The sequence below is a fragment of the Schistocerca cancellata genome, chromosome 2, assembly GCF_023864275.1.
Source record: "Schistocerca cancellata isolate TAMUIC-IGC-003103 chromosome 2, iqSchCanc2.1, whole genome shotgun sequence".
Taxonomy (NCBI): Eukaryota; Metazoa; Arthropoda; class Insecta; order Orthoptera; family Acrididae; genus Schistocerca; species Schistocerca cancellata.
In genome coordinates, this window is record NC_064627.1 from 693096116 (window position 1) to 693108410 (window position 12295).

General features: G+C 39.1%; 1 protein-coding gene across 1 annotated transcript in view; it reads right to left on the reverse strand.

Moving 5' to 3' along the window:
- The window catches only part of LOC126162463 (sorting nexin-8-like), a 137096-nt gene that overhangs the window by 22115 nt on the left and 102686 nt on the right, over positions 1-12295 (reverse strand). Inside the window, exon 10 of the mRNA XM_049918992.1 lies at positions 11317-11533. Within this exon, the coding sequence (XP_049774949.1) occupies positions 11317-11533 (217 nt within the window). The remainder of the gene's footprint in view (positions 1-11316; positions 11534-12295) is intronic.

The following is a 12295-nucleotide window of genomic DNA, read 5'->3' on the forward strand; positions in this document are numbered from 1 at the left end:
TGCATTCACCACAATTCCCATAATATGATGAAACAACTGAAGATTGGGATATATATGAGAAGTGGCTCCAACAGCATTTTGCTGCATTCATGGTTACAGAGCCCAAAATGTAAAATCTCTCTCTTTGTCTTGAATTCAGCCCCAAATGTACAGCAATGCTTTGCAAGCTTGCCCTTCTAGCTGAACCAGCCCAACTTTAATTTGATGAAATATGTGCTCTCTTAAATATGTATTTCCACCGGCACTGTCATGTATCATCGAGTGGAATTCAACGATGTCGGAAACAGTCCAATCAGTCATACCGCTTTGACAGAAGGCCTTGCAACTTGATAACCCCACCTTGACATGGTACTGAACTTGGCTCAAATGTTCGAAATTTCCTAGGCAGCAAGCTGACATGTAGAGTCTTGGGTAGAGGTTGTTACAGTAATTTCTAAAACAGGAAAATTAAACAGCTTAGTCGATGAGGCCGAAGTAGCTGCAATCAAACAACATTGCTGTGCTATGCATCAGACTCGCAAACATTGGACAAAGATCGACTCCTCGATTAGTGCACACTTTTGTCTTGCCCAGATTATTTCCCTAAGCACCACTGGAAGTACTGCTCACACTGGTGGGCACATTGAGACAAATGCAATCAGACAGACATCTTGCTTCTGTATGTAAAGCTTCCTTGTTTTGGAGATTCCCTCAGCAGGAAGTAATGGACGTTATTGTAGTCACAACCATTTCTCAACACAAAATTGTACAACCAAATAAACTGTTCATTCAGCTTGCAATTTTCCACAGAGAGATCCAACAACAGGGAGATAATGGAACATCAAATTCCTTTTTGAATTTTCATACTCACCTACTACTAGGCTTATATACATTAAAACCATTGCTGCCGAACGAGTTGTAATAAGCAGCACATTTCTATCAAAGGTCAATTTACAATTGAAGTGGCTAAGAAGAACATTGTATAGCAATGCGCCTTTCTTGTTATATTCAGCACAATCAAGGAAAATCTTTTTGGCTTAGACACCATTTCCATTTTTGAATTCACCATTGATGGTTACGTGAACCTCATCTCTGACCCAGTACCTTTTAAGAAGCAAGAAGACATTTGTAATGAATGCCTGACTTGCTGGGCACATGTCCACACCACGCAGAGTTCCTCCTAATCCCCATAATACAAAATGATTGTGGTAATCCACTGGGCTAACATCTTTTGATGCGCATTGCAAACCATCAGTGCCACTGTCTCTACTGCCAGCTGCAGTTACAGCCAGTCTGCTCTCCACCCTCGCAAACATACGATGGCCCACACAAGCGGCTAAGAGACTCAGTGTGGCATACCACAAAAGCTTGCTGATTCTCCAGGATGTTTATCACAGGGTTCAACAGCCAAAGAGCAGCACTGCTGTTGTGCCCGCCACAATCTGCCACCCATTATGCCTGTGCAAATCTAGTATCACCACTGCCAAGCAAAACTATGGCTGTTTATTTCTACCAATGTCAAGAGCTGCTCAAACACATCTTTGCTCAAGTGTACCATCTACCTAATGTCTTTGTATACGAATTTAATCATGCAGCTGCTCTGGATTACTCCATCAGTTTTGCTCTTGGGGACTGTTTATTATGCCTGTGAAAGTTTTTACCATACTTTATGCTGTGAAATATACCCGTTCACTACCATATAATACTTTTATTATGTAATGTGTCACCACATACAGCTCTGCTGATGGATATTTAACAGCTGTGTACCAACAGTAGGTGTGGTGTGTGCTGGCAACAACACTCCCTTTTACCTGCACCATGCTGAACTGTCAAAAGTTGCAAGTTATTTAAACCGCACTACAGCTGCCAATGCAATAACCAAAAGTTACTGAGAGTACTTTTGCCAAACAATGGAAAATCCAGGATGGGATGTAACAATATTATGAGAAAGAAAGTTGCTACTTACCATATAGCAGAGATGCTGAGTCACAGATAGACTTTCACATTTACACACACACAAATGCAACTCACACACATGGAAATGCAGTCTCAGGCAACTGAAACCGCACTGCAACTAGCAGCACCAATGGACGATGGAAGTGGTGACTGGATGGGGGTAAGGAGGAGGTCGGAGTGGAGAGGGCTCCACCACTATTGTTTTGAACTGAAACGATTACCTGGCATAAGGACTCCGTCAGCTATCAGATACTTCCACTTACAAACCTTGCCACAGTGACCCCATTCCAGTAAACCAGCAGAACCTCTTCCCAGAGTCTCTCTCTCTACTCACCCCTACCAATCTCCACACTCCTGACTACCCGGAACCTAGCCTCCAAAATAAAATATACCAACCATTTCCTTCACCGACTCTCCACCGTTCCTGTCCTTTTACCACACGGTGCCCTGCTCATCACTACTGATGCCACCTCCCTGTACGCTAACATTCCTAATGCCCATGGCCTTACCGCTATTGAACACTATCTTTCCCAATGCCCGACAGATTCCAAACCAACAACCTCCTTCCTTGTCTCCATGACCAGCTATATCCTCACCCACAATTACTTCTCCCTTGAAGGCACTACCTATACACAAATCCGGGGTACGGCTATGGTCACCCCCATTGCACCATCCTATGTCAACCTATTCATGGTCCATGTAGAGGAATCCTCCCTAAAAACCCAGAATCCTAAACCCCTCATCTGGTTCAGATTCATTGATGACATCTTTGCTATCTGGATTGAAGGTAAGGACGCCCTATCCACATTCTTCCATTTGCTTCACCTGGTCCTACTCAACCCAACAAGACACCTTCTTAGATGTTGATCTCGACCTTGAAGATGGCTACATCAGTATCTCCGTCCACATCAAACCTACTAACCACCAGCAATACCTCCACTTCGACAGCTGCTACCTGCTCCATACCAAGAAGTCCCTACCGTACAACCTAGCCACCCATGGTCGTCACATCTGCAGTGATGAGCAATCCTCCTCGAAATATACCGAGGGTCTCACTGAAGCCTTCACCGAGCAGTCCCTCCTGAAATATACCGAGGGTCTCACTGAAGCTTTCACCGACCATAATTATCCTCCCAACCTTGTACAAAAACAAATCTCCCATGCCTTATCTTTCCCATCTCCCATGCCTTATCTTTCCAATCTCCCATGCCTTATCTTTCCAATCTCCCATGCCTTATCTTTCCAATCTCCCATGCCTTATCTTTCCAATCTCCCATGCCTTATCTTTCCAATCTCCCATGCCTTATCTTTCCAATCTCCCATGCCTTATCTTTCCAATCTCCCATGCCTTATCTTTCCAATCTCCCATGCCTTATCTTTCCAATCTCCCATGCCTTATCTTTCCAATCTCCCATGCCTTATCTTTCCAATCTCCCATGCCTTATCTTTCCAATCTCCCATGCCTTATCTTTCCAATCTCCCATGCCTTATCTTTCCAATCTCCCATGCCTTATCTTTCCAATCTCCCATGCCTTATCTTTCCAATCTCCCATGCCTTATCTTTCCAATCTCCCATGCCTTATCTTTCCAATCTCCCATGCCTTATCTTTCCAATCTCCCATGCCTTATCTTTCCAATCTCCCATGCCTTATCTTTCCAATCTCCCACCACCTCCCAAAGTCCCACCTTTTGGTGACAGAGGAGCATTCTCCTCGTAACTCAGTACCACCCAGGACTGGAGCAACTGAATTACATTCTCAGTCAGGGTTTCCATTACCTCTCCTCGTGCCCTGGAATGAGAAACGTCCTGCCCACTATCCTTCCCATCCCTCCCACAGTGGTATTCCACCGTCCACTGAACCTACACAATATACTCATCCATCCTTACACAACCCCTGCTCCCAGTCTCTTATCTCATGGCTTATACCCCTGTAATAGACCTGGATGCAAGAACTATCCCATACATCCTCACACCACCACTTTCTCCAGTCCGGTCACTAACATCACCTATCGCATCAAAGGCAGGGCCACCTGTGATATTAGTCATGTGGTCTACAAGCTAAGCTGCAACCACCTAGCTGTTTTCTATGTAGGCATGACAACCAATAAACTGTCTGCTCACATGAATGGCCACCAATAAACTGTGGCCAAGAAACAAGTGGATCACCTGGTGATAACACACTGCCACAAATGATATCGTTCATTTCAATGACTGCTTCACAGCCGGTTCCATACAGATCCTTTCCTACGTCCCCGTAACCCTCCTGGCTTCAACCTTTGTGAGTCACTGTCCTCACCCATCCAGTCCCTTCCCTTTTCCCGTTCCAACACTACATAGCCATCATTCCACCACCGTAGCCAGTTTTTTTTATTTCTCTCCTTTTCTACTACTCCCCCCCCCCCCCCCCCCCCGCCTTCCCCACATCTCCCGTGCCCTCCATCTAACCTGCAGCACTTCACTGTTTGCCACCCCCACCACCCCTCCCCCTCTCTGCCCCGGCCTCCTCCTTACCCCCACTCAGTTGCCACTCCCATCATGCACTGGTACTGCTACTCGCAGTGTGGTTTCAGTTGCCTGAGAGTGCAGTCGTTTGTGAGAGCTGCATTTGCATAACAGAGTGTGAGTGTGAGTGTGAGTGTGAGTGTGTGTGTGTGTGTGTGTGTGTGTGTATATTGCTGACAAAGGCCAATGGCTGAAAGCTTTAATTGTGAAAGTCTTTTTACTGTGCCTATCCGCAACCCAGCATCTTCACTATATGGTGAGTAGCAACTTCCCTTCTCATAATATTGAGAATATTTTTGGGTTTGTTCATTGTAAGATGGCGGCGATTGAGAAGTGTAGTGAATTTGTGCCTCCAGCTATTTCGAATTTCCAAATGTTATCCGGCATCAATAGCAAGAAGATGATCAACAAAAGTGCTCCGCAAAGTTTCAAGTCTAGTGCCACGCAAAAAACTCACAGTGAAAAATCATCCAGATCAAAATGTAAGTGTGTAACATGTGAAGTCCATCCTGACAAAGCAAAACTAGTTGAAACTATTAATTCGTTGCAAGAAATTGTGCGCAGATCCTTGGCAGAAAACAAAGTGTTAGCTGATAGACTCAAATGTCTTGAAAATGATCATAGAAAACTAAAAACCGCCGAGCAGGGCGTAAGTGAATTCGACAGAAATAAAGTGCACACAGTGACCGAAGATTCCGTCCCCATTTCAAGTTTTCCAACATATTCTGGGTGTACCGGTAACGCTAACCATAGCGCAATCATTTCGTCGTCTTTAGTAATACATTCTCCTGCCGTGCTCCAAAAAATGGTAGGCCTATCTACAAAAGATCAAATCATGCACCATCTGAAAGAAAAGCCTGTTATTAAGCCAGCCAAAACCGTCACTCGTAAACAGAAGCGAGGTAAATTCAACATTCAAGACGACAGTTAATTTAACTAACACCACAAATGCAGCAAGAAGAATAAACTTATGTTTAATGAGTGATAGTCATCTTAGAGGCCTTGCACACGAAATAAAAAGCGTAAACAGTGAAGTAAATGCTACAGGTTTTATTAAACCTGGCGCTCGTCTTGACCAAGTGCTTTCAACTGTAAACAATATCTCTCGAAAGACAATGAAGGAAGATTTCATTATAATATGTGGTGGTGCAAATGACGTCGCACACAACGATGGTTTGCATGCTGCTAATGCCCTAAAATCTGCCCTAAACCATCTAAATGACTCAAACGTCATTGTTCTCGATATTCCACACAGGTATGACTTGCCTCAATTCTCGTGTGTATACAGGGCAGTAGCATATACAAACAGTCAATATGCAGAAATTTGCAATTGTTACGCAAATGTACAAATGGTCAACGTGCAACATTTTAGTAGAGATTTTTACACCACTCATGGCCTTCACCTCAATCGGCACGGAAAAAGTCATATAGCGTCCATTATTTGTGAAATCATCGTAAATGCTAGGAACAACATATACTCAAAACACACACATTCAAAGAATGAGTGCTCCACAACACAAGAAGACTGCAGGAATGAGTATAGACAGACGACATTGGACAAATGGCTGCTGAAAACACCAGGTAAAGCTGATTCTTCCCAGGCTCCCAGTACATGGAAACAGACCAACTTGAATAAATGGGTAGTAAAAATACCAAACCCACTCTGTCAACTGATATTTCTTTTTTAGTGATAAATGTATAATTGGTTCTGGCAGGGTGACACGTCCATCAAGCGTTCAACAATCCAAACTCACTTTCAAATTAATTCAGCAGAATTTTCAAAGTCTTGGCAATAAGTTAGATACCATTGCAGCAATTGATAACCCTGATGTTTTAGTTATAAGTGAACACTGGTACACAGATGAGCTAATTAGTGTATGCAAGCCACTTTCCATGAACTTCTGCTCTGCCTTCAGTAGAAAAGAGAAACATGGTGGTGGGGTAGCTATCTTTGCAGCCAGTGGTAGTAATTATAGTGTAATAGATGTAAGTGCTTTCAGCATTGAGGGTGTAATAGAACTAGCAGCAATTAATTATAAGTGGGGGAAAGAGAACTTAATTATTATAGGCCTATACAGACCTCCATCTGGTAGCCTAGATAGTTTCTTTGATGTTCTTAATGACCTGCTTGTTGACATTGACACTAAACACTGCAATAAAAATGGCTGGGTTAACATAATACTAATTGGAGATATAAACATTGACTTGCTGTCCAATGACTCTGTATCTAAAAAACTAATGCTAATACTAGCTCAATTTAACTTAACATTTCTGATAAACGAGCCCACTAGAGAGGTCAATAGTGTAAAATCATGCATTGACAACATTATAACTAACATGTCCCACTTTACATGCAGTGCATCAGTTCTGAAGCTTGCCATTTCTGACCACCACGAAGTACAGGTATTGATAGAAGCTGAAAATCTTCATGTCAATAGAAAAGAGAAACAATATGTGACAAAAAGAATGACCAATGATGACAATGTTAAAGATTTCAACAGTTTGCTAAAAAGCTTACAATGGGGTGAAAAAAACAGCATTACTTTCAGTGAATTTTCATCAGATTTTTATTATTGCTTCAATGTCTCATGTCCAGAAATGACCTTTACAGTAAATGACTGCAAAAAGATACAAAAAAATAACTGGATAAATCATGAAGTAAAAACAGCAAGAGAGAAACTTAGACTTTTCCAGTATGCAATGATAAATAATAACAATAATAATAATAGACTAAAGGTAGAATTTAAGAACTATCTGGATTACTATAAAGATGATCTGCTAGAAACTAAAAGTAAATATGTAGCCACAATGTTAAGAAACTCTACTAACACAGGTTTAGCTGTTTGGAAAGTAATAAATAGCTTTAGAGATTGTAAGGACAGATCAACAACTGATTTTACTATAAACCATAAAGGGCATATCATGAAATGTCAATGTCAGATTGCAAATGTTTTTAATGAGTACTTTTCTTCTGTTGGAAAATCTGTCAATGACCATTTTAAGAATGTTCAGCATAGATATAGGGGCATTCCAATCAAACAAAGCATATACTTGGCCCCAACCAATAGCAAGGAAGTCAAAAACATAGTAATGTCATTAAAAAATACAAAATCAGCAGGCTATGATGGATTGTCTATCAGTACACTGAAAAGATTCATAGACAACATATCTGATGCCATGGCCACAGCAGTAAATGATGTAATTGCATCAGGTTGTTTCCCAGATATCCTAAAGACAGCACAAGTAACCCCGATTCACAAGAAAGGTGATAAATCTAAAATTGAACACTACCGCCCCATCTCAATCTTACCTGCATTTTCTAAGGCAGTTGAGAAAGTTATTTATACTAGACTAATGACATACCCGAGTCAACACAATTTAATATTTGAAAATCAGAATGGCTTTATGAAAAACAAGTCAACATCAGTAGCAGCAGCACAATTAATAGACAAAATAATAACGGCCATAGAGAACAAGGAGTATGTAACTGGAGTGTTCCTTGATCTAGAAAAAGCTTTTAATTGTGTCAACATCACCATATTACTTGACAAGCTGTGGAACCTGGGTATCAGAGGAACTGGCTATGAGCTAATAAAATCGTATATGAGCAATAGAAAACAATTTGTCTTGCTTAAAACAAACAGTGGGTCTTACAAATCTAAAATTACAGATATCAAATATGGAATGCCTCAAGGTTCTTGGGACCCCTTCTTTTCTTGATTTATGTCAATGATATACAGTATTGTTCTCCTAACTGTACAAAAATATTGTATGCAGATGACACATCAATAGTGTGTAAACACAAAGACTATGAGAGTCTGGAGGTACAGTGCAACAGTGTAACCAATGAAATAGTCAGGTATTTTAATGAAAGCCATCTAAATGTAAGTGTTTCAAAGACTGCAATGATGGAATTTAAGACAAGGAAACAAATAGAATTTGACATGAAATTATCCATAGGAAATGCCATTGTAAAAAAAGAAAAATGGACAAAGTTCTTGGGAATTACAATCCAGGGCAGCCTCAAATGGGACATGCATATTGATTCCTTAGCATGTAAGCTGTCGAAGAATGTGTTTGCTATAAATATGATTAGCAAATATTGTAAGGACATGGGTGTACTAAAAACTGCTTATCATGCCCTATTCTCATCAAACTTAAACTATGCTGTAGAAATATGGGGTGCAACAACTCAAGCCAACCTAAGTACATTATTAATACTAGAGAAAAAAGTTATCAGAATTATTTGTGGTGCCAAACCTCGAGAATCATGTCGGAACCTGTTCCCAAAATTAGGTGTGCTTACCATTATAGGTGTGTACATATTGAAAGTTATATTGCTTGTGAAAACAATTAATCCAAAATTCAACTGTGACCTGCACCAATATGATACAAGGCAAAAGTTCAGATACCATGTAAATAGCCACAGAACAGCTTTATATGAAAAAAATGCACTTCATGCTGGGCTGAAGCTAGCCAATGCCCTACCAAAAAGTCTCACAACCCTTCCTGCTATCAAATTAAAAGATCAGCTAAAAAGAATTCTAATTGAAAACCCTTTTTATTCCCTAGACGAGTATTATATCTGTATGAAAAGTCTTTCACAAGTATGTCAAGCTCATAGTTTTAAGTAACCTACAACTAATATAATGTTGATAAAAACAATATTTGTATACTACCTGACGTAAAATCCATCAAAATGTAAAATTTATTAATACAAACGAATCTTTAGTTTGTAATTTATAAACTGACGTATCCAGAAGAATAATCTGTATGATGACCTGAAACTGTATTATTTCTAGGGATTGTATTTGATTATTCAATGTTGAATAAATATTATTATTATTATTATTATTATTATTATCTTCCAACCTACACAAGATGCACTCACACCTTCTTGATGTTAATCTCGATCTTCCAGATGTTCTCACTCTCTCAACATTTCACACTACTCTGAGGACTTTCTTCATATCCTTTTATGACATCATAGTGTTAACCTGTCTCTCACACTTTGATCTTCTTTTATTATACCAACTCCTAAACAACAAAACTTAATTTTTATTCCATTATGCAAAACTAGGGAGCACATTTAAACTTATGTAATACCTATCTTCTCCTTTTGCTCCCATCATTTCTTGATCTGTCAATTATGTTTCTTCTTCCAAATTTATGTGTATCCTGCAACTCATTGAGAAACCTCCATAGCAATTTTTTTGTTCTTAAGTTTGACTGAGAATTTATCTATCTTCAAAGATTTCTTCAGATAAGACAATTTCCTTTAGGTCTTTGGGCATTTCTGCATCTACTGTTACAGTTCTAAAGCTGAATTCAGGATTTGTTTTGTGAGGTTGTTATACATTCTCCAGAGGGGAGTATGGATTTGTGATCACTGCTTCCTGGCTCTTTCTGTAATTCCCCCAACCCCCACCCCCACCCTTCTGTTTCTACTTCTCCAAATCCATTTTCATTACTGGTCCAAACAATAACATAAGAATTTTTCCTGCTTATTTTTTAATAATTTTTATTTGACATATGTTAAGTTTTCCTACTTTTAGAACTGTGTTATAAGGTCCAAGTTTTGCTTTCTTCGAAAGATTTTTTATTATATCTGTTCCATGTGAGTCACAATTTTGCAATTCTTCTTTTGTTAGTTTCCACTTTTAGCCCTGGCAGAGCAATGTCTCAATTAGATATCTGAATTTGTCCATTTCAGAGATTTTCCTGAATCTGTTGATTAAAGGAGGATTGCTGAATTCAAACTGATTTCTTTTACGTAATGCAATTTCTCATCTGAAATTCGTTGCCCAGTTTTAGCTGCTATTTCATGTAATGTCGCTACAGACTGAATTGTTTGTTGTGTATTGCTACAGAGAACTACCAAACAATAGTGAATACTAGGAAATTAAGATGAAGCATTAACAACTTGCTTTTACAAACATGCTCTTTTTTTAATCTAAGTACAGTTTTGCATCACATTATTTTTACCTCCTTTTCATTTCATGCTTTACTTGTGTCACTTTATTTCTTACTTAACACAAACATATCTGTATTTCTAACTACATTATTTCAGCTTAAATAAATACCTCCCCACAATCAGTTCAACACAAACACTTTTTGTCCACAATGGCCACTAAATTATCTAACGAGACAGAACATTGTTTTGTGTATACTACATCTTGGCTTTTCCTTTCTTTTGGTCCTTTCTTTTTCAATATCATTTAGTGTATACTCATTTGAAGCTGGCTCCAGCTGTCATAGAAAACTTCCCCATCAAATTTTCCATATACATGTCTCTCAACTCTGTCTTATCATATCAAGTATGTCTATGTTTGTGCAGTTACAAAGGCAGTCAACATATATTTATGAAAAGGAGGCGTCATTTGATCACTGAATCAAATATTTTAAGGTCACCATAACAATATAATGAAAAGGATAGTTACTACTCACCACATAGTGGAGACGCCGAGTTGTAGAAAGGTACAATAAAAAGATTGTTAGAAAGTTAGCTTTCGGCCAACAAGACCTTTGTCAAAAATAGACAACTTACGCACATGCACATACTCACCCAAATCCAAACTCACATGACCACAGTCTCTGGCACCTGAAGTATGGCTGCAGCTGCCAGAGACTGTGGTCATGTGTGTGCGAGTTGCATTTATGTGAGTGTGTATGTAAGTTGTCTATTTTTGACAAAGGCCTTGTCGGCTGAAAGCTAACTTTTCGATACTCTTTTAGTTGTGCCTTTCTGTGACTCAGCACCTCCGTTATGTGGTGACTACCAATTATCCTTATCACTATATTGTTACATTCCACCCTGGATTTTCCATTGTTTAAGATCAGCATAGTTCAACAAGACAGTAAGTCTTAAGATTACTTACATCAGTGCCTTTAATGACACCTTGCATTTGCCTTTTCTTGAGTGCAAGCATTTTTGCCAGTGCCTTTGCATGATCTTGCGCAACACCACGTTCATGGCGGTCACATAGCTCACGATGAGATATCAGTACATCAAGCAGTAGGTTCAACTTCTCACAGACTTCTTCCTCTTCCCTGACAGCCTGCCGCAGAGCTTTGCTTGATAGTAGTCCAAACTCTCTGTGAGGAAAAAAAAATCGATTTAGTTAACAAGAATAAGAAGTTGAAAGAATGGAATAGGTATTAAATACTTCTTACCATATGAAGTGAGGACACATGTTGGGTAGATGGGAGAATGTATTACAGTGAATCTACATTTATCTAAAAATAAAAATCTTTTCTTTGTATGGTGTGCACAACATCAAAATTGTGTGTTAGACAGAAATTTGAACCTAGCAGTGCATTAAAAATTGCAACAAGTGAATTCCTCATAATTTCACAATTTTTTCTTATTGTAAATACATTAATTGACTTTTTTAATCTTAGCCTATGAGTTTAACAGTATGAGTAACATCAGATAGCTGAATATGACTAACTGTAGCACATGGAAAAAAATAGAGAGTTTAAGATAATATAATCTCAGTTATAAAATACTCTCAGTGGCCAAGTTTCTTCAAATTTACTATGAATTCTACCCAAAAGGCTCACCTTGATGAATTGAGGGGTCTTAAACATTGAAGTATTCACAGCAGACTTCTCAATTTTAAATGACTCTAAAGATCAAGATGTTCATAATATTTTTAGCCTGCTCAAATTGGAAGCAGAACAAACACATCTTGAAGAAATGTGCATCTGAGTAAACAGGAAATTAAGGTGAAGCTTCTGTGTCTTTCAATAAGCTGTCTCACTTTATTAAGCTAAGAATTCTACCTGCTTACAAAACTGTTCAAAGAACACTGTTACATGCAGATTAAAACTGAATGCCTCATAAGCAACAAGACT